This window comes from Monodon monoceros, unplaced genomic scaffold, assembly GCF_005190385.1.
Source record: "Monodon monoceros isolate NGI ecotype Baffin Bay Population unplaced genomic scaffold, NGI_Narwhal_1 Super_Scaffold_4, whole genome shotgun sequence".
Lineage (NCBI taxonomy): Eukaryota > Metazoa > Chordata > Mammalia > Artiodactyla > Monodontidae > Monodon > Monodon monoceros.
In genome coordinates this window covers 11,999,833-12,023,856 of record NW_021703781.1, presented here as the reverse complement: position 1 = coordinate 12,023,856, position 24,024 = coordinate 11,999,833, and the positions used below count along the sequence as shown (strand labels likewise).

The window sequence follows — 24,024 nt, the reverse complement described above, 5'->3', positions numbered from 1 at the left end:
AAAAAAACACACACACACAAAAAAAGGGTTCTGAAGAACCTAGGGGCAGGACAGGAATAAAGACACAGACATAGAGAATGGACTTGAGGACACGGGGAGGGGGAAGGGTAAGCTGGGACGAAGTGAGCGAGTGGCATGGACATATATACACTACCAAACGTAAAATCAATAGTTACTGGGAAGCAGCCGCATAGCACAGGGAGATCAGCTCCATGCTTTGTGACCCCCTAGAGGGGTGGGATAGGGAGGGTGGGAGGGAGACGCAAGAGGGAGGAGATATGGGGATATATGTATATGTATAGCTGATTCACTTTGTTATACAGCAGAAACTAACACACCATTGTAAAGCAATTATACTCCAATAAAGATGTTTAAAAAAAAAAAGTGGAGACCTCAGACCCACGTTGTTACCTTGTTAACCTTGTCTGAATTACCATATGTGATTTAAAAGTCACATTGTGCTTTTGTTTAAAATATGTTAAAATTCAGACTTTTTTGCTGATTTGGAGAAGCATTTTCTCCAGACATTCCTAATTAACGAGGCCTCATAGCATTCTGAACTGAAGGCTGTGGTGGAATTTAATCATACTTACTAGGAGGCCTGTACTGTTGCTTACACCCTACAACACATGCTTCCCTCCATACGTGATGGATGGCTTGCAGTAGGATGTCTGAGCAGAACTGGTCTTCGTGAAAAGCTTAATTGGAGGCAACTGCTAGCTGCCTCCAGAAACCCACTGTAGGTTCCAAATCTCCAGTAATTTTGTTATGTAACAATCCAGCATTTAGCCTTTTGTATTACAGAGACCTCTCCCTTCCCAACTCGAGTGGGGTCCTTCTAGGTCAGAGTTCTCTCAGGGATGTAGCAGGTGAAAGTAAGATGCCCTAGAACACAGATGGGATCAGATTTTGCCTGGTCAAAACAATAAAGGAAGGATCATTAAGCCTCAGTTGCAAAGAACTAGGTGCAAATCATAACCGTAAATCGTATGCTTCAGGAACTGGGTTGAGATAGAGGTGTAGATTAGAAAGTTAGAGGTCAAGTTACAAAATGACAGCAGCAACCTTTGTCTTAGGGGGGCTGTGATTTCTGCTTCCTGGCTGGGACAGAGCATTGAAGAAAGGCGGATACAGTCTTGTAGTTCTTTGTGGGCTGAGGGCGGGACCTCAAGAATAGCTGCCTGCTGGTGAAGAGAGCTGGGGATAGGAGTAGGGATAACCCTTCTGGAATCATTTCCTGCGTGTAGTCCATGTGCAGATACGAGGCAGGTGCGAGGCAGAACCCAACGCGGTGTGACTAAAGAGAGAACACAATAGAATGGATTGCTTTCTATGCTTCTTTGTAGTGCTAGCTAATTCAGGCAGCAAGAAAGCAGATCCTCGCCAGTGGTGAATGTATACCCCCGAGCAGCAGTGATGGTAACTGATTTATAGGATACTTACTTGTTCTATTAACACCTTTCCTTAGATTTTTATTATAATGTGAATTTTGATTTTTGTGTTGTAATTTTGCCGTGTTTATGTATTGCGTAAGATCTCCTGTCTGACATCTTAAATATTTCCTTTCGGATTATCCAGACCCGTTCAGCCTCAAGGGTCCACAGCAGGGAGTTAATAGAATAGCTCCTGAAGACTGCAGTGCAGTGTCAGCATGCTGCATTCTCTGAATTGTGTCTGCTGAGATGGCCTTGACACCATCTGAATTTATGCGTGACCCTTGCTCTCTTAGCAAGTCATCCTAGCTCTCTTGGGGAAGAGAACGTAAGTAAGACACACCAGAGCTGCTCCTGATTTGCTTTCCAGTAAGGAGCATTGATGCCCTGGAGTAGGTAAAGGCCAAATGATATTATTGGATGCCTGCAAAATACCCTTCATTGAAGAAGATAGATGAATGCTTTGCTAGCTAAGACATTTTTTCATCAAATACAATGGACCACCTAACTTAATCTGCACTCTCGTCATTAACCTTTCTCTTGTAAATTATTATTTAACTTCCCATCTGGGGAAGATAATTGAATAAAATATCCTTCTATTGGTCTTGGTATGTAGTACTTTTTTGTTCTGATCTCTGAAAGGATTAGGGATTTATGTGTTTGAGTGCTATACCTCATTTGTTTCCAAAAGGATTTCAGGAGGTTTACAGATTAAAATATACAAAGTAAGACATGTAAGGATGAAACAGAAAAAGTAAATGTTACCAAGCAACTGGAAAGAGCTAGTGAATACAAAGCCCTTAAATTTAGGCTTTAAGGGCTTTTATACATGTAGTAGAAAAGGAGGCACGGGTTATATAGTTTTCACTTTTTAACAAAGGAAATCTTAGTTATCTATAGAGACAGGTTTTTTTGTGTGTGAAATAATTCAAATGTGATTTTTATATCATGTGAATCATTCTATTAAGAGCAGTGAGTTTCCACAGACATAGAGAACAGACTTGTGGTTGCCAGGTGGGAGTGGGGGAGGGAGAGGGATGAACTGGGAGTTTGGGGTTAGCAGATGCAAACTATTGAATTTAAAATGGAAAAACAACAAGGTCCTACCATATAGCACAGGGAACTATATCCAATCTCCTGGGATAAACCATAATGGAAAAGAATATAAAAAAAGAATGTATATATGTGTATAACTGAGTCACTTTGCTATATACAGCAGAAATTAGCATAATGTTGTAAATTAACTATACTTTAATGAAAAAAAAAGAAAGTTTCATAGTTGACAGTATCTTTAATAGCTACATTTCAAAAGGTTCCATTCCTACTACCCCATACTGCCTAAATCTCCATCTGTGAAGGTGCCTTGCCCAGGGAGGCTGAGACACTATGGCCCAGGTACTTAGCTGTGTGATGTTTTAATTGCGTGTGATAGAACTTGGCACTTGTGCCACAGGTCTGTGACTAGAGAACATGTCCAACTGGACTGCCTTTCTCAAATAGCAGTTGTTTTGAACAAAGCTTTAGCAGGGCCTTGGCCACATTTGGAACTCAATTATGTCATAAGACAGGCTGCTTTATCTAAAATTCTTAGATAAAGGCTACTTTATCTAAAGTTCTTTTTGTTAAAGTGAGAGCAGTGTTTTTAGACAGTTGAACTCCTAAACCTGTTGATGGAAACATACAGGTGTCAGATTTTACGTTCTGCCCAAATAAGAGGTCGACACGGGGTCAGCCCATGCATAAGCAAAACGACGTCCGTGGATAAACATTATCTGGAGACTTCCTTTCTCAGTTAAATTCATTCTAGCAAATATTAAAGAACTTCTCCTATAAGCTAGACCTGGAAGTCCAGACTCAAGTAAGCCACTGACCTGACGCTGCTAATTTGTTGAGGCCCCCATGTGCTCAACCATACCAAAGAGTCCCTCTCTCTTAATTCCCCAAAGCACAACTAAGTCTTGGCTCTAGTGCCCAACAAGACTTCTCTAAAAACTCTGGGATTGATGAAGGGAGTTCAGAACAGAAAGGCAGAGCTTATTACTCAGGCATATAAAGGAATGAAATAGTGCCATTTGCAGAGACATGGATGGACCTAGAGATTGTCATACAGAGTGAAGTAAGTCAGAAAGAGAAAAGCAAATATCATATAATAATCACGTATATGTGGACTCTAGAAAAATGGTACAGGTGAACTTATTTGCAAAGCAGAAATAGAGTCACAGACGTAGAGCACAAACTTATGGTTACGGGGGGGAGGGATGAAATGGGTGATTAGGATTGACATATATACACTATTATATATAAAATAGATAACTAATGAGAATCTACTGTATAGCACAGGGAACTCTACTCAGTGCTCTCTGGTGACCTAGGTGGAAAGGGAATTTTAAAAAGAGTGGATATATGTATACGTGTAACTGATTCACTTTGCTGTAGGCAGAAACTAACACAACATTGTAAAGAAACTATATGCCAGTAAAATTTAATTTTTAAAAATGAGATTAAAAAAAAAAGGCAGAGCTGAAGGACCTGTTCTGGATAACACTGTCCCCAAAGTCCGTGGGCTATGACCCCTTCCTCAGGAAAGGGCTCCCTTGTGAGCCCCCTGAAGCCACTGTGTTGGAGAGTCTCTCTTACTTCCCTTAGCGAGAACCCCTTTTACCAACACTATGTCTCTTCTGGTCAGAGTCTAAGCCCCTTAACCTAGTCTCTGGTCCCAGAGAGAGGGGGAACCCCATTTCCTCTACACCTGGGCTCTCTTAATTCAGTAGCCACTAACAACTGAGTACTAACTTTAATTTAAATTAAATGTAAACTTCTATGCCTCATTCCCCAGAACCACATTTCGGGTGCCCAGTTTCCACGTGTGGCTAGTAGCCATTGTATTAACACTGTATACGTAACGTTTCCATCATCACAGAAAGTTCTTTCGAGCAAAGCTGAGACACCATCAGTCTCAGGCTTCCTTCCCTTCGGTGTCATAATTATCTCTAAATGCAACTTTCCCCTCCAAGGAAAGTGATGCTTTAAGCAGAAGCAATTTTACTCCTAATAGACTTGCCCCTTTCGGCTCCAAAAGCAGATTGCTGCCTTTCCCATCATGTAAGCAGAGACTGCCGTGACCACCAACAGCAATAAAACTGAAATCTTCTTCCAAAGAGGACTAAAAATACTGCTGGCAACTTGAACATAGTAATTTCTCCCCAGTTCATGCCATGGAGAGTTCAGAAATATCAGAGATTGAGATAGGTCTCAAGAGAGGTCTCCAATTGCCAGAGATTATGCTGCAGTTACTTCTGTGAGCCTCTGTTTTTTAATCTGGGTAAAAGATGCTTGTATCCTGTTCCTCAAAGACGCTCTCTCTGACCCCCTAAAATAGGTCGCTCCCCTCCTTGCCCCAGTGTGTGTGCTCATCGTGCCCTGTTGGTCCTGTCCCGTGATTGGCCTTGAAACTTAATTCTGTGGGAGTGTTTGTCTTGCACACTGTGTTTATTACCTAAGCCCCTTGCAGCCTGAGATGCCTTATTCACCCTCTATCTCCAGCTCCTCCACGGGACATCTTTCCTCACCTGGTAAATATCCTCTTTCCAAATGCTTACCACATTCCTGCCTCTGTGATAATGACTTTAACGTGAACTTCATCTTTTCAATCCTCCAGTGAAGGACTCAGCCATGGAGAATGTGTCTCTTGCCATTTAGACTTTTTTAAGAGAGGTAGGCACTTTATTTCAGAGAACCATTCCTCACGGTACTGGGGGAAGGCAGGACCTGTATTTTTGCTGCCTGGAAGCCCTTGATCTGCCTCCCTGAGTGGTACCTTTCACATACTGATGGAGCTGCATTCCATTAAGCCAGAGGGTGGTACCATGAAAGCATCCAGGACGTTGCCTGCTGCAGAATAAGTGCTCAGCGGATGCTCATTTTCTTCCTTTCTTCTGTAGGTAAAAATGTGTAGTAATCATGATCTAAAATAGTCGTGATTTGAGTATTTAGTAAGTTCCAGCTTCTTTGTTAAGCATTGTGCGTGCATTAGCTGAACAGTCCTATTCAGGCTAAAGTAGAGGTGTCGTGAAATACGCCTCACACACCCTGTGCTTCACCTCCCCTGCAGGACTTTGAGTTCCTCAAGGGCAGACCTACGTGTTATTACACATTTTGGGATCCCTGGAGTGTAACCCAGTACCTAGCACTGGGAAGGACTCGATATATATTTGTTGAATTCAAGAATGAATCAACAGATAACTTCCAGGCCTGCTTATCCACTATTCCTGGGCACCCAGTACCTATTCAAACCTGCTTTCCTCAAGCCCCAGTCCTCTCCCTGGTCTATCAGAATTTCAGGCTGAGCTTTACTTGGTGTTAGGGACCCACTTCCCAAACTGATGTGAGCTGCATTAAGGGGGATGGGAAATCCATAGGATTCTAATAGAGGGGTAGAGGCAAGTACACCAAACCCAAGTATTGAATGTCAGACACTGAGAGGCAAGTTGATTTGAGCAGCCACGAGTCTTGTGATTCAGCAGTGTAGTTGACCTTGGAAGACACGCCTAGAACAAAGGGCTAGTCACCAAGGTCTGCTGCCAGGCTTTGTTCAGTTAAGGGTGTTTGAAGCAGAGCCTCAGTTTCTGAGCTATCAAAGCCCAGTCAAGGCCACCACCAGCCAGTGCTAGGAAGATCATCAGCCACTCAAACGTGGAGAAGAGGTGAGCATCGCTTCAGCAGGAGGGTGACTTTTGTAATGTTTTTATAAGGGTCCAGGGCTTCCGGAGACGCTACTGTAGTTTGTGTGGCGATGCCATTGCAAATACATTAAAAAAATATATTTTCCCTGCACTATACAAGTTATTTTTAAAATAAAATACAATAAAGCAAAAGAAAGAAAAGAAAAACCGTCCATAAGAGTCCTATTTTGTTAACGTTTAGATGTCTGTCCTTATAAAGCCCAAACACACACACACACACACACACACACACACACACACACACATTCATTTATATTGATACGTATTTTCAAATATAAAATAAGTTATGTTTATCTCCTAGTATAGGTTCAACAGCATTAAAGACATTTTTTTTACATCTTTATTGGAGTATAATTGCTTTACAATGGTGTGTTAGTTTCTGCTTTATAACAAAGCGAATCAGTTATACGTATACACATGTTCCCATATCTCTTCCCTCTTGCGTCTCCCTCCCTCCCACCCTCCCTATCCCACCCCTCCAGGCGGTGACAAAGCACCGAGCTGATCTCCCTGTGCCATGCGGCTGCTTCCCACTACCTATCTACCTTACGTTTGGTAGTGTATATATGTCCATGCCTCTCTCTCGCCTTGTCACAGCTTACCCTTCCCCCTCCTCATATCCTCAAGTCCGTTCTCTGGTAGGTCTATGTCTTTATTCCTGTAAAGACATTTTTAATGGCTTATATAAACCTCCTTTGGAATGAAAATGGAGATTTGGGAGCCTTTAGCAAAGAAATGTGAGTTATGGAAAAGTCTCAGTGTGGTTACTGCATTACCCATATTCTTGTTACCATGGTGATATTAACATCTCAGGAAGAACAAAACCAGTAAGTAAGCGGAGGCCAGAGTGGTGGGAGATAGACCTTTTCTAGAGAATTGCTCTCTGCATGCCATGCAATCTTGTTCCTGCCTTTTTCATTTAATCCCCTGAATGCCACATCAAAGGAGAATCTCCTATATAATTTTTTAAGGGAATGTTTTTGTCTTAAACCCATTAGTACATTGGAGCTTATTAACATCCTACCCTGTGGTATGGGATGTGTGTTGTTGTCGTCTGAGGAGCTGAAGTTTCTAAGCTGTAGCAGCCTAGACTGAGGAGGAAAGTTCTCAGATACATGCTGGAGCCCTGGCTCTCATCCTGGCTGTATCATCGGTCACTGATGTGGTCCAGGGCAAGCCTCTTCATCATGTAGGCTGCATTTTTCTTTTCTTTTTTTTTTTAAATTTATTTATTTTATTTATTTATTTTTGGCTGTGTTGGGCCTTCATTGCTGCACACGGACTTTCTCTAGTTGTGGCGAGTGGGGGCTACTCTTCCTTGCAGTGCATGGGCTTCTCATTGCGGTGGCTTCTCTTGTTGCAGAGCACGGGCTCTAGGCATGTGGACTTCAGTAGTTGCAGCACGCGGGCTCAGTAGTTGTGGTGCATGGGCTTAGTTGCTCCGCGGCATGTGGGATCTTCCCGGACCAGGGCTCGAACCCATGTCCCCTGCATCGGCAGATGGATTCTTAACCACTGCGCCACCAGCGAAGGCCTGCATTTTTCTTATTAGCCAGATAGGAGAGAGATCAATCAACCACAAGCCCTTCCCTTCTGCCTGACCACCTTATCTGACAGGGATGGAGGCCTTTCGCAGAAGAGAGTAGGGTATAGTACAGTGTCAAAGCAAACAGCAAGGCAGTCAGACTGCTGGAGTTCCACACTGGTCCTGTGGCTTACTTGTGTGCTCCTGGGCAAGTTATTCATGCTTCTTCAGCTTTGTCACCCATAAAAGGGGTCCGAAAATAGTACCAAATGCGTAGCCTCATTGTGACCGCACGAAATAATCCATATAAATTGCTTAGCATGTGGGCCAGGGTCCTAGCCATGTTTGTGCTGGTGGTGGTGATTAATGCTTACATCTGGGAGGAGACCCATCAGTGTAAGACACAGTCACCTGTCAAGCGTGACACATATCAAGCAAGTGACATCATGTCAGCTCTCTAGAGTACTTCTGGAGCTAGTCAGAAATGGTGCGTCCCAGAATGTTGGAGTTACAGTGTTTGCGTTGTGTCTGTCAGCGTGAGAAGGGCAGCCTTTACCAAACGATTAACATGACATTGTTTGAGACAGTAAGAACGCCAGTAAAAAAAAAAATCATAGAAATTGGAAGGTACATATTTCCCTTTCACTTTTTGTCTTTGAATATATGCCCTGCTTCCTGCAGTACAGCTCTAGAATTGTTGCTCTGAGAACATGTTTAAATGACCCGAATAAATCCTATTTTGAAATTCTGTGAAATAAAGTTCTATTAAGTTAGGAGTTGGCAGTGCTCGCTTTATTCATTTGCACTTTAAAAGGGAATAATTCATTAGCTGTAGAATTTTCATTTCCTCCACTGCAGCCCTCCACTGAACATTCGGACCATTGTTCACACTTCCTATTGTCAGAAGGTGCACTTGGATGAGCTCAGATGCACCCTGGTCCCCTCCTGGGCATCTTAGTTCTTTCATGGGAAAATCTTGCTCTTGTTCCTCTGGTGGTTTGAAGCATATACAGGAAGGGCGAAGGGGCACCTAGAGCGAAGCGTTTAGGACTTTGAAGAACCAGACGTTGCAGAGAGGTGAATTGGGGACACATGCGCGATCCTTTATTGGCTCTCTCACAAATCAAAGCAGTAGGTTCCAAGAAAACAAATTCAGGTAGGAGATCAGCATGGACTATCATAGTTGAAAAAAAAAAAATTGAAAAGCTAAGCTGTGATGGACATAAAAGGATTAGAGTCAGCTCCAGGAAGTGGAGGCTGAGGCCCATTCGCACATGTGAAATGAGGCTGGAGATGAATGGCGAGTCCAAGCCTGTGGGAAGGGACTCCCCGAACCCCTGGCTGGGCTGAGGGCACTGGCCTGGATCCTGCAGGTAGAAGGGAGTAATTGCAGCGTTTTTGGTTTGTTCGTTTGTTTTTGAGATAATTGGCATGATACACTGTATAAGTTTGAGGTATACAGTGTGTTGGTTTGTTACATTTGTATATTGCAATATGATTACTACAGTTTTTGTTAGCTAATAACTCTAACATACATAATTATTTCTTTTTTGGGGTGAGAACAGTTAAGATCTAGTCTCTTAGCAACTTTGAAGTTGATAATACAGTCTTGTTGACTGTAATCACTATGCTGTACATTAGATCTCCACAACTTATTTATCTACTATTTGCAAGTTTGTACCCCTAAGCGACATCTCCCCAACTCATCCACTACCCCGCAGCCCCTGGTCAGCGCCATTCGACTCTCTGTTCTTACAGGTCTTTAAATGGAGAAGTCGAATGATGGCTGGCATGTAATGGGGCAGGGCTGGGATGGCTAAACCCCCTTCAGTGCGTGGGACATCCTCATGCCAGTGACAGTGTCCCAACCAGAATGCCAGTGGAGCCAGTGGTGCCCCCTCTGAGACAGCATTGCTGGATTGATCATCTCTTTACAGCCAAGAGATGGAGAGATGGGAATGTCCCCAGATGGGAAAGAAGGGCCGGGCAGTTCGTGTTCACTCTGGGACTGCTCTGCAGAGGGCAGCAAGCTTCCCCCATGATGCACCCCTCAGAGTTGGTTGGACTGGAAGACCCTGAGGGTCCTTTCCGCTCTTACTACTGAGACTTTGAAATAGGAGGTGGAAAAAACTTATCCAAAATTCAAACTAATTTAGGAAATGGCTTTCATTTATTACTACGTACTCCAGTAAGTTTCCTATACGTTATTTCCTTTATTCTTCACAGTTATCCCGTGAGATGTGGGTATGAGTTCCATTTTACACCAGGGAGCAAGAAGTTAAATAACTTGTGTTTCAATTAAGCTGTACGGCTTCAAGGTGGCAGAGCTTGAGCTAAGAACAGCAAAGTAAATCAGTCAAGTAAAAAAAGACAATAAAAACAAGCAAGTAAAATAAACGACATTCAGACCGTGTAGTTCATAATATTCTAACATCGGAGGGAGTGTGTACCAGGCTTTGGACTTAATCCAGGGTCATCCCAGGAAAACCAGAACTGCCAGTAGTCTCTCTTCGACCAGCTGGCTACTCGTTTGCTGCCTGCACCAGTTGCAAAATGAATTAAATACATTTTTCAAGATTTTAAAGGTTTTTTTGTTTTTAACTCACTACGAAATCCCATCTCACATTTAAGGACGTTTTAATTGAAAGATGAGCAAACTTAAAAAAACTGACAAATGATCAAATTCATTCTAAAAGGTAATGCATTCATATTTCCACTACATGTTATTTATTATCTCTATCAGTTCTGCATTTTTGAACCCCTAACGATCATGCTTTGAAATGGACTCTTGATATTTAGAAACGTAATGGCTTTATGACAAAAAGGTATCATGTACGTTTTCTGGTAAGAAATACAAGGCAGGCTTGTCCAAGGAGCACGTCCCTCTGAGTTTGAAAATGAAAAACCATTTTTTCATAGCCTCCAAGCCAGGGCCTTGCAGCCGGTTTTCCCTCGCTGGCCAGCATCTTCCCATTGCCCTGGACCGGGATTCAGTGCTTCAGGGATGGGGCCTCGCAATCTGTGTTTTTTTAACAAGTTCCCCAGGTAATTCTTCTGATCGAGCATATTAGAAAACATTGACTGAGGCCATGCTATGAAAATCTTTTCTTCATATAAATTGTCTAAAGTTGAGTCACAGAAATCGCAATAATTGTTTTGCTTGTAAAAACTACCTGTATGTTTATAAGCCCATAATAATATAACCTTGAATGTGCAGCATATTTACAGCTTACAGCAGCGGTCCCCAACCTTTTTGGCACCAAGGACTGGTTTCGTGGAAGATAGTTTTTCCACGGACTTGGGGGCAGGGAGGGGGGGTATGGTTTTGGGATGATTCAAGAGCGTTACATTTATTGTGCACTTTATTTCTATTATTATTACATCAGCTCCACCTCAGATCATTAGGCATCAGATCCCGGGGGTTGGGGACCCCTGGCTTACAGAATACTTTTATGTACAGTGCATCATTTGAGACCCACAAGAATAGATAGTTTGACAGATGAGAACTGAGATCCCAAGAAGTCCTTTGTCCTAGATCCTACTGAGAGTAAGATGGAAGAACAAGGATGTGCATCCAGACGTTCTAACTCATTTTTTACGTCTCAGTGTGTGACCATCAGCCCCCAGCAGCAGTGCCAGATGGAAGCTGAGACCGGGATGTTGGCCCCTGGGTAGCTGTGGTCTTGCTGGTCCCTGGAGGAGCTCCATCTCCTTAGAACTAGAACGAGTACACTGCACACAGATAAAGCCATTTGCACTAGACTGGCTTTATTTCTTTCCAAACCATCTTTCTTTAGAAACTTCAAAGACATTATTTTCATTTTTGACGTGTTTGAAACTTCAGCAAGAATCTAATTTATTGGAAGGCCAAGTGAGGGTAGGATACTTGAGAGACTAACAGTTTCAAGTTCACTGACATCTCCAAAGCCTGAAAGAATGATTTATTTTCTGGAGGGGAAAGAAAAGTATTCAGCACAGAGATTAATTTAATTTCTGATTTATTAGAAATGATATGAGTGTGGAAAATTTATAACTATAAACCGCCTTCATTTTTATGTTTTTAAGAAATTTTACTAGTAGACTGTTAGAAAAAAAATATAGACTGTTATTAAAGTTACAGCATTCATTAGAAAGATTACAGGAAATCTATATCATTAGATTAACTCATTTTAAATAATTAAACTTTTTTTTTTGGCGGTACGCGGGCCTCTCACTGTTGTGGCCTCTCCCGTTGCGGAGCGCAGGCTCCAGACGCGCAGGCCCAGCGGCCATGGCTCACGGGCCCAGCCGCTCCGCGGCATGTGGGATCCTCCCGGACCGGGGCACGAACCCGTGTCCCCTGCGTCGGCAGGCGGACTCTCAACCACTGCGCCACCAGGGAAGCCCAACAAGTTATTTTGATTTGTTTGAGTTTTACTCTCCTCATCTGTAACATAAAGAAAGAAAATAGATAGTACCCCTTATGAGGGTTGTTGAGTGGGTTAAATGAGATAAGCGTTACGGAATACCTGTGAGTTTCCTTTCTCTTTTTGAATTAATCTCATCTCTCCCCTTGGCAGCCCTGTGATGGAGGCACTGGAGGTATTATGTCCATTATACAGATGAGAATATAAGTCCATAGAGGTGTGGTTTGGTATATTTCACTATTTTGAGATAATTCCCTACCATGATCTCTTCAAATATTTCTTCTGCCCTATTTTCTCTCTTTTCCTTATGCATCTCCAGTCAGCTCTTTTATATCATCCCACAGCTCTTGGGTGCTCTGTTCTTTCTTTCCATTCTTTTTTCTTTTTTCTTTGTGTTTCAGTTTGGATCATTCATACTGGTGTATCTTTCAGTTCACTGATTCTCTCCTCAGCTCTGTGAAGTCTACTGACGAGCCCATCAAAGGAATGCTTCATTTCTTTTTTTTTTCACTTTTACTTTATATTTTTATTTAATTTTTATTTTATATTGGAGTATAGTTGATTTACAATATTGTGATAGTGTCGAGTGTACAGCAAAGTGATTCAGTTATACATATATATATATTCACTCTTTTTCAGATTCTTTTCTTATATAGGTTATTACAGAATATTGAGTAGACTTCCCTGTGCTATGCATTAGGTCCTTGTTGATTATCTATTTTATATATAGTAGTGTATATATGTTAATCCCAAACTCCTAATTTATCCCTCCCCCCAACCTTTCCCCTTTGGTAATCATAAGTTTGTGTTCTATGTCTGTGAGTCTGTTTCCGTTTTGTAAGTAAGTTCATTTATATCAATTTTTTTAATTCCACGTATAACTGATATCATATGATATTTGTCTCTGTCTGATTTCACTTAGTATGATAATCTCTAGGTCCATCCATGTTGCTGCAAATGCATTATTTCATTTTCTTATGGCTGAGTAATATTCCATTGTATATATGGACCACATTTTCTTTATCCATTCCTCTGTTGACAGACATTTAGGTTGGGAATGCTTCATTTCCGATAGTGTGGTTTTCTTATCAAGTGTTTCCATCTGACGTAGACTCCCTAACTTTTGTTGCATGTCGTTCACCTGTTCCACTAGATAGAATGCAGACACTGAGGAAAATAGTATCCCTGCTTGGAAGCGGCCTGTGTCTTCCTTCTCCTGTCAGGCTGTAAATGTGGAAGCCCGAGCCGGTTGAGTCCGGAGTCGAGCCGAGTTTACATTTTGTTTGCACCACAGGTTTCACGGTCCTCTAGACGGGGCTGCACCGCCTTACGCTGAGGGTGAGGGCCGGCCGTCAGAGATTTTCCCTGGTTGGTGCGCTTCCCCCGCTCAGCTCTACCTGCATCCCTGTAGCACAGAGTCTCTCTCTCACCAAGCTCCTGCCCGACCTCAGGAGCCGGCTACAGTTGCTTGTTACGTTAGGCTGGGGCTGAGGGGTCTTTCATTCTGGATCCGCTTCAGTCTTAGGGAGTATGCCTAGGCCTCAGATCTGGGTCTGTCTCAGCACTCTCGCCCTTTCTACCACGGCAGCCAACCTCTGCCTTGTATACGTGGTTGTGATCTCGGGTGGCCTCAGCCTGCAGCGGCTTGAAGCCAGACTTCAGTCTGGCCAGAGATTGAAGTCAGGCCGCATCAGTGAGAGTGCTGGATCCTAGCCGCTAGATCACGAGGGCCAGTAACCAATGACAAGGCCCTGGCCTATCAGCTTTGTAGAAAGGAGTTTCCACAAAGAGACGGAAAGTAGTGAAACAAGTCAATTGTATATTAGGAGGAAAAAGAGTACATGTGAATAGACACACACGGGCAGACTCAGAGAGAGAGTCGTGCCTTTGTGGTAGTTTGTATCACTTTTATGGGGCATTTCTGCCGGGTTTCCTCTGGCCAAGCATCTTGCTTTTCCTGGCTCTGAGTCTGTATTGGGTTAAACTCAGGGTCCTACCCTATGTGCGCATGCATCTCTTAGCCAAGATGGATATTAGCCCAGAGGCCTGTGGGAAGGTTGACATCACCTACTCTGATGTGCCCCCTCCCTTTTTGGCCCCCCAGGAGGCTTTCTGCACACGTGTAGTTGGGAAGGTCTCCTTGACCTCAAGAATGAGGAATATGTGGTCTCTTTTATCTGGGCATGGCTCAGGTTCTCCTCCCTCCTGTATTATGTTCATCTTGGAGTATCTGTCCACAGGGGACAAACTCCAGCTGCCCAGCCTGGGGCCCATCTATCTCCTGTCTCAGTTGTAGATTTGAAGGTTCCTCATATATACTGCCAAACTGCATCCCAGAAAGCAGGCACACATTTACGCTTCCCGAGCAGCTAATGAGGTTCCTCCTAAACAAGCCTTTTTGTCTTTAACATCACTGGACTCTTTTGATTGGGTGGGATTCCATAATTTTGTGACCCGCTTGTATAATGGAAATGCAGCAGTGGACCTGGTACCTAGTAGAGCATAAAAGATTTTTATTGGTTAACTGAGGAATCGAAATAGAAATGTCCTGTTGACTGGTCCAAAGGTCCCACTTTGATTTTGACTTGTTCCTCATTGGCAGAAGCAGTCGCTACCTGATTCAGGAATACAAAAGTATGTGTTTCACTCAGAAGCTCCATTTGACGGAGATGAGAAACCTAGTCTTTAGGCAAAGCCTTTATGATCCCTGACTGGAAATACCACACACACACCCCCTACCCCGAGGATCTAGAAGACTGAATTCTGATGCTGATCCTGCCTCTCATTAGTTGTCTCTTAATATACAGATTACTGATCAGTTCTATCCCTTGGTTGATTGATCAAATGGGATTAATGATGTATATCTCCAGTAGATTGTTGTGAAGATAAAATGAAATTACATAAGTAATTTACAACACTTACTAAGTGCTGTAGAAATAGAAAGTAGTACTCTAGGAGGGGTCAGAGCAGTGTAGAAAAATGTGGGAGTTTGAATTTCAAGGCACCCTTTTGACATCTACACATCACCGTAAGATAGAGTCCATGAATATGGAAGAGAGCAAAATGAGAAATAGAGCTCTTTCCTCTCACTAAAATTAGCCTACTTGTGATAAAGGTTAATTAAGTCCTTCTCCACCAGGCAAGGGCACATCTTTAAAGGGAAATAGCATGTCAGCCCTGACTCACGCTGGGGAGTGAGGAGGTCTTTGTGTCGTATCCCACTCTGAGCTCGGTAAGCTCTCCTGTTGGACTGTGTTTCCTATAGACCTAATCTGATGCTGTATCTGCTGTCTCAGGCCTAGAATTCACCCATAGTGCTGCTTGGCTCATTTACATACTTGCACTCAGACAACGGAGACAAGCAAGACCATCAGAAAGCTTCTTTCTGCCAGCTTTCATTCATACGCAAAATCATCCACCCCGAAGAGGGCCAAAGCATATACAATGCACAGCCTCTATAGTTTTAATTCCTCTTTTGTCACCTTTTACACACCGTTGAAACCATCAGCCACAAGCTGATAGGTCTAGAGCAGAGATCAACCAACTACTGCCCACAGGCCAAATCCAGCCCACCAGCTGTTTTTGTAAATAAAGTTTTATTGGAACACAGACACTCCCGTTTCTGTGCATGTCACGTGGGGCTGCTGACAAAGGCAGCACTGACAAATTGCAATGAAGATGGTATGGCCTGCAAAGCCAGAAATACTTGATATCTGGCCCTTGGCAGAAAAAGTATGCCTACCACTTGGTCTAGAGCAATCATACTAGCCCTGTCCACTCCCCACCAGCATGACTAAGGCATATCGCTTTTACTCAGATCTCTTTCTCCTTCTTTGACTTAACGAACTAATTATTGTGGAACTGATTTATACTTTAGCACCTAAGAATACTGAGGTAAAGAGTTGTTCACACGGGAGAATGTATAATGACTAAAAGCATTTAACTAGAAAAGCTTATAGAAAATACAAAAGAATGTGTTAAACAGCTCTCCATGAGGATGCAACTACACAGTAAATTCCCCAGTTTAATCAATAAATATATGGGCATGGAAAAAAGAAGGCGGAATAGGGCATCTATGGAGATTTTAAAAGAGATTTAAGGGACATTTCAGCCTAATGCAAGTTGTGGATATTCTAATCTGAACCACTGTACTGAGAAAATTGGGGAGAATGGGAGAATGTAAACATTGACAGATCTTGGCTTTTTGAAAGAATTATTTTTACTTGGATAAAATTAATGATATTGTTATTATTTGTTTACAAATATCCTTATCAGTTAGAGATAATTAAGTTGCAGTGATTGGGGGTGAAATAATATGATGCCTAGGATTTTCCTTCTCCTCTTAGACTCCTTCAGGCAGAAAAAATAGTAGGGAGTATAGAAGAAATAATATTGGCAGAAGTTTGACAGTTATTGAACCAGAGTGATGAGTACATGAAGCTCATTATGGCTTTCTCTCAAACTTTGTGTCTGTTTGAAAATATTCATTTTAAAGCGTTTTTTCAAAAGCATAAGTTTAAGAGTCATATTTTAATTTGAATCTTGGTTTTGCCAGCTGTTTCTAATCTGTAAGATGGTCATTGTGATTTCGATTGTATGTGACATTGTGAGGATTATGAAAACTAAGTGAGATAGTAAAGAGTTTAAGGCAGTGCAGCATAATTCACAGGACATGAATCAATACCTGGTAGCTATTATATTGTATCTGCCATCACATGACAAGAATGTAACCCCTTATGAGCCTCGTTCGTTTATCGTGTAATTGACTTTTGTGAACTGCAGACCTTAAACCCATGTTGTTGCTACACAAGAAGAAGGAGCCAAAATAGAGAATGTTTTCACTATGTGCACGTATTTCCTTGACAGTCTGGACATAATCACAGCACCCGTCAGATGAGTGGAGGAAAGGACTATGGTATCCAGGGGATCTTGATTGGAATGTCAGATTGTCCTGACCATATGTCTATTCCTCAACAGTAGTTTGTTTTTTGTTTTTTTTTTTTGGTACGCGGGCCTCTCACTGTTGTGGCCTCTCCCGTTGCAGAGCACAGGCTCCGGACGCGCAGGCTCAGCGGCCATGGCTCACGGGCCCAGCCGCTCCGCTGCACGTGGGATCTTCCCAGACCGGGGCACGAACCCGTGTCCCCTGCATCGGCAGGCGGACTCTCAACCACCGCGCCACCAGGGAAGCCCTCAACAGTAGTTTAAAAAAAAAAAAAATCAACATAGTCATTTTTCTGTGCAATTGCTAATAAATGCCTGTGAACGCTTTTTAGCCCATCGCGCGTGGGAAGCCCTGTGACCGTGTAGGGCACTGACAGACTTCCCAGTTTGAGTTCCTCTTGTCTCTCCTTGACAACTTGTACTCAGATGACCCAGAGCCGGCTCTGAGTAACATGACACTCCTTTCAGTAAGCCTCAGCTGACTAATACAGCCACTTAGTCAACCATTCAGTAGCCAGTGTGCATCACACACATTAATAGGAAGGCATGTTGACTTAAATGTGCAGGATGTTAGAACAAAAACTATCACCATCTCATCCATCAATAATGTCAATCAAATGAAATAAACTTGGACCCTACCCCACAGAGCATGTCCCTTAAAATTCATCCCTTTTTGAGATCTCCTTCTGAGTAAAATTACCGTCAGATAGAGATGTTGGGAAGTATTCTATTCACGATGGATATTTTTTTAAAAAGGTAAGAAAAGTGTGAGGATGTGTTGGGGAAGGTTTAGGAAGCAATGTTTTGGTTAAACTCAGGTAACACTGTACTTTTTTCTCTGTTCTTCCACAGAATGACATCACTCCTTTACATGTTGCATCAAAACGAGGAAACGCCAATATGGTAAAACTATTGCTTGATCGAGGAGCTAAAATTGATGCCAAAACAAGGGTAAGAGTGCAACTTATGTGCATGCTTACGCTTATTTTCAGGAAGCAGGAATACTTCTCCTAATACTTTTGTTGCTGGTTCAGCCCTGGCTTTATCTTTATGTCCTTTGCTGTAGTCTCTTTAAAAAATGACTGCTAAGTTGATTCTTCGTACAATGGGATAATGATCCATATTTATAAATCTTTAATACACGTTTAAATAGTACCTGGCTTTAATTATAGAAACTAAGACCTACGTCCAGAGTTTTAGTTGAGTTAAATTTTTAAGCAGTTAATCACTACTTGATATTGCAGGCAGGGCTGTTGGGCCAGTTTGATATTAAGACTGACGGTTATTCTATTTAAAAACAAATCTGTCCCCCTTTGCACGTTGCTGGTGAGAATGTAAAATGGTGCAGCCACTATGGAAAACAGTAAGGAGGTTCCTCAAAAAAGTAAAAATAGAACTAGCATATGATCCAGCAATTCTACTTTGGGGTATATACCCCCAAAGAATTGAAAGCAGTATCTTGAAGCCATATTTGCACAACCAGGTTCATTGAAGCATTATTCCCAATAGCCAAGAGGTGGAAGCAGCCCACATATCCATCGACAGATAAATGGATAAAGAAAATGTGCCGTGTACATACAGTGGAATATCATTCAGCCTTATAAGAAAATCCTGTCACATTCCGCAACATGAATGAGTCTTGAGGACATTAAGCTAAGTGACAGAAGCCAGACACGAAAGAACAAATACTGTATGATCCCACTTACAGGAGGTATCAAGAGTAGACAATCATAGACACAGAAGTAGAATGGTGGTTGCCTGAGGCTCGGGGGACAGGGAAATGGGGAGTTGTTGTTTAATGGGATAGAGTGTAATATTGCAAGATAACAGTTCTAGAGATGTTACACACAGTGTGAATACAGTTAACACCACTAAACTGTACACTTAAAAGTGGTTAAGAAAGTAAATTTTACAGTGTGTTTTTTTACCACAATTTAAAAAAAAATTTTTTTTAAACACAGATCAGTCTAGCCAGGTGTTTGACATGTTGCTTGTTCTGTGTGATGCACTGTGTGGGGAGGGGAAAGAAGTGAAACTTAGAATCAAGTTGGAATCCTGGATGGTGAGCTTAGCTGGTTGACTTAGGTCAGCGATATAACCCTCTGCATGTAATTTCTCTATCTGAAAATACAATCAGTGGCCACCTTGAAGGGTTGTTGCAGTGATCAAGCTATTGTTTGTAAACTGTGTTGGCGTAAAGTAGACCAGAAATAATCTCAGCCATTACTAGTAGAGGCACACCTCAGATATATCGCAGGTTCAGTTCTAGATCACTGCAATAAAGCAAATATTGAAAGTAGGTGAGTCACAGGAATTTTTTTGTTTCCCAGTATATATAAAAGTTATATTAAGTGTGCAATAGCATTACCTCTTTTAAATGTACATACTTTAAATTTAAAAAATACTTTACTGCTTAAAAATGCTAACCATTATCTGAGCCTTTAGCAAGTCATAATCTTTTTGCAATAGTAACGTAAAAATCACTGACCAGAGATCACCATAACAAATAAAACAATAATGAAAAAGTTTGAAATGTTGCGAGAATTACCAAAATGTGACACAGAGACACAAAGTGAGCAAATGCTGTTGGAAAAATGGTGCCAATAGTCTTGCCTGATGGAGGGTTGCCACCGACCTTCAATTTGTAAAAAAAAAAAGCAGTATCTGCAAAGAGCAATAAAGCGAAGAACAATAAAATGAGGTGTGCCTGTATAACTCAGAGCTCCAATTAACATTAAACTTCTAACCAGGGATTTTCTTTTTCAGCGTTTCATGTAAGAGCAAAATGTGGTCTCCTAAACATCCTCCTCTCTAAGGGTTTCGGAGAGTTTTCCCTGTCCTGTAATTGTATCTCCCACAATCCTCTGGTTCCTCTTTCCAAGAATCCTGATCTCCATGTTTCTAAAACCGGCCCAGTCACCTGGACTTGATTCCCGTAGCTCCTGGATTCACTACTTTATTACTCCCTGCATGTATTCCCTCAATCAGTAAATGATTATTGAGTGCCCACTGTGGGCCAGACATAGCTAATTAACAGAGCAAAACAACAAGACACTTCCCCTACCCTCATGAAGCCAATGGGTAGTTTGTCTGCTGTGTGCTGTGACCCAAAGACAGCCCAGCCATGAATATTTAGCAGGAGACCCGGACTTCTTTTTCTTGGTAACTGTTAAACCTGAAAAACATGTATGTAGCGTAAAAGAAACAAGCTTCCTGGAGAGGAGGAATGAAGGAAGTTGAAGGTTGACCCCCTGCAAGACTGTCTGACTGGGGAAGTAAATTGAAGAGAAGGTCTCATTGCATTGTCTTGGTATTATTTGCTAAGAAACCATCACCAGTATGCTAGAACTGTTGTTTTAAATGGCAGGGGTCTTCCACTGAGTACAGGCTGCTTAAAGTAGTTGTAACAATAAAAGTTAGAGAGTCGTTGCGTATGCCACTTGGTTACCAATAGAGCTAACGGGTCACTTGTGAATAGGGAGAATTTTTGTGACGAGCAAAGAGGGGTACTCGAGCCAAGGCAAACAGAGAAGCTTGGAGGGCTGTACCTGGATATCCAGCTGGGGTTTAACTGAGTGTGTGGATTAGAAATGACCTTATTTCTCCCTCTTTTGATACAATCATCAGTCACCAGCACAGCAAAATTGCCTGTCAGTCATTTTGCATCGTTTATCAAACACTTACTTGCTGTATTTGGTACAGCGGGAGGAGGACAGCATATAGGAGATTCAGGTCCCATCTTAAAGGGGCACATGGTGTCACAGGGGAGGACCAGGGTGAAAACATACAAGCACTTCTGGGTCAAAGCATCAGACCTACGGAATACTGGACATAGGCGAATTCAGTATACACTTAGTTTCTATGCCCTTTTGCCTCCCTGTTCTGAAAGGCTGTCTTGTGTTAAACAAGATGTAGACTTCTTTTTACCATCCATTCGGTTTCAACGTGGCGTTACCTTTCTTCTGTGTTATATGAGTGCCATGTGGATGGGAAGGAGCCTTGGAAAACCGAGAACAGAAAAGCCTGTCATTCTTCTATTGTTGTCCTGCACAAGGTGTGGGGTGTCACTCGGGCACAGACTGAATTCCTGGCAGACCCTATGGAAGAAAGCATAGTACATACCCCAGATATGTCAGCTATTTTGTGTTCTCCCCATCAGAGCTTCCCTGCTCTCTTGCTGAGTAGTGACTGGGTTTGTGGGTGAAAGGCAGAGAGCCATGAAGTGTCAGAAAGCCCTGGGAACAAGCCTCAAAATGGAAAGCAAATTTTTTTATAAATACGAGTTCTAATGACTCAATCCAGTAGCTCTTTAGAAAATAAATATTGTTATCTACCCATCTACCTCCTGCCAGGTACTTCCTACTTTTGTAGCTACCTTGTTGCATCAACAATCTGACCTGCTGCACACCAATCCCCTTGGGTTTAGGGACAGGAAAACGAATCTGGGTTTCACCTGAGGGGCCAGCACACTCTAAGCGACCTCGTTGGCTTGCTCTGTCCCCTTGCACGCCTTACCGACCTAATAAAGGATTCAGTTTAAAAGTAGATGCTTCTCAGTGCCCTTTCAATCAGCGAAATAAATTTCAATTGTGGTCAGAGTAATTTAAGTGGGATCTGACCAGCTGGAAAAGCAGGATGAGAGTGAATTGTTTTTTTACCCTAGTGCCTGATCTCTAGTCTTAAGTGTGACCAGCAAGTGAGATCATGAACTGAGGAAAGTTGATCCTCCTGAGTCTTAGTTTCCATCTCAGTACAGTTAGTGGGTTGTTCCCAATGATTTCCCAAGCTCTCCCAGCTGCTGGGGCACTGGATGCTGTAACTTTAAGAATAATTAGTTCTAGTGAAAGTCAGGATGGTGGTATGTGTTGGGGTGATGTGACCAAGATGGCGAAGTAGGAGACCCCAGCCCCCATCACCCAGGAAGATCAACAATTAGACAGTGATCCACGATCAAAGAGAGCTCGGGAGCCCACTTAAGAAACTCCAGCAACACAGTGGAGCAAAAAACCTGAGAATACTGCACAAAAAGGGAAGGAAGAAGGGCTTCATTTTGCCTGCGTCATCCCATTCCCCAGGCCAGCACTGCTCAGGGCCAAGAGTGAGCCTCCCCAACTAGAAGGAGTTCCCCTCACCAAGAAAGGGAGACTGGGGTGAACCGCCAGCTTCCCCAGCCTTTCGGGGCACTGAGCAAAGGACCCACTTGGGTTTCACCCCACCCAGAGACTGGCAAAGCTGAGATGAATAGAGATGGGGAGAAACAAGGAGAAAGAGCAAGGGCTCCTAGCATCAGCCACGCAGCAGAAATGATTGTGGTTCCCTGTGACCTGCTCTGCAGACCCCAGCGCCTTTTGCCACCAAAGTAACTGATGGCCAGCACAGCGGCCACAGAGCCCCTGCAGATGTCACTGGTTTTTGCCCCACAGACACTCACATTCGCAGACACCAGCCACCTGGGCCCCTCCCTGCTCTTTACCTCCCACTGCCCCACTGGGGCCCAGCATCCCCACCAGCAGCCAGCCCAGGCCTCTGCAGCCGCACAAGTACAAGACGCCAGCCTGGACCCCCGTGGGTGACCCTCACTTCTGTGCATGTGCTTGGGGCGGACCCCTCCAGCTGTGCCCTTGCACACTGCCGGCCTGACCCTCATCACAGGCTTCTACGGCTGTGAGCACACCCGGGGCAAGACCCTGCAGCCACAGAAGGGCAGGCCAACTACCAAGGCCCTCGCAGCTGCTCGTGGACCTGAACTTGGCTCTGGCTCTGGTCACTGGCCTCCACCACTCAGCACATGTGCAGCTAACCCCCCAGCTGTGCACCTGCATGCTCCCGACCAGACCCTCATGCCTCCACTGCCACGCACTCCCCTGGGGAGACCCTGAAGCCACAGGAGTGCACACCAATAGCCAGGGTCCCCATGGCTCTTCTGGGCCAGACCTGGCCCTATCTCCTGTTACTGGCCTGCACCACCAGGCTCACCTGCAGTGGGCCCCTCCAGCTGTGTACCTGCATGCCTCCAGCCTGACTCCCGATACCAGCCTCCACTGCAGTGCACCCACGGTGTGATCTTGCAGCCACAGTAATGAATGCTGTGGCTGCAGTTAGCCCAGACCCTCGCAGCTGGCGCTCACCCCCATCTCTATGTGTATGTCTTAAATGAGCACTTGGCACTACATAGGCACCTGCAGTTGGCCCCTGCAACCGAGTCTGTACACACCACCAATTCCAGCCACCACCAGTGCCTGCCCAAATCCCAAGCCACAGGACCTGTGGTGCCACTGAGGTCTCCAACAGCCCTTGCAGTCACTATGGTCAATGCTGTGGACCCCAGTGGCCTGAGCGGATGAGACATCACCCCCACCGCCCAATCCTGCATTTGGCACCCTGCACCAGTAGGCCCAAGGTCAGAGCATGCTCCCACCTGCAGGTGAAGGTCTTTCCATACCAAAGTCAACCCATGAAGTCTGCAAGAGGTGACTGCTTCTTTAAATGCACAGCATCTGTGCAAGGCCGCAAGGATCATAAAGGATCAGGGTAACATGACACCGCCAAAGGAACACAGTAAGCTCTCAGCAACCGAAAGAAATGGAGAAATGGAGATACAAGGATTGCCCAACAAAGGATTCAAAATAACTGTTCTTAAGATGCTCAGAGAGCTACAAGAAAACACAGGTAAACAGTTTAACAAAATCGGGAAAAATACAAGAACAAAATGAGAAGTTCGATACAGAGATAGAAAACATAAAAAAACAACCAAACAAATTTTGGAGCTAAAGATTTTAGTGACTGAAATGAAGAATTCAGTAGAGAGCTTCAACAGCAGACTGGACCAAGTAGAAGAAAGAACATCTGAACCTATCCAATCAGAAGAACCAAAAGAAAAAGGAATAAAAAGGAATGAAGAAGGGGCTTCCCTGGTAGGCCAGTGGGTAAGACTCCACACTCCCAATGCAGAGGGCCTGGGTTCGAGCCCTGTT

At 43.4% G+C, this 24,024-nt stretch overlaps 1 protein-coding gene across 4 annotated transcripts in view; it reads left to right on the top strand.

Annotated features, from left to right (window-relative positions):
• The window catches only part of ANK3 (ankyrin 3), a 677,213-nt gene that overhangs the window by 476,166 nt on the left and 177,023 nt on the right, over positions 1-24,024 (top strand). For all 4 annotated transcript variants that reach the window (XM_029244863.1, XM_029244862.1, XM_029244864.1 and 1 more), the window contains one exon: positions 17,903-18,001. In XM_029244863.1, coding sequence (XP_029100696.1) covers positions 17,903-18,001 — 99 coding nt within the window. The remainder of the gene's footprint in view (positions 1-17,902; positions 18,002-24,024) is intronic.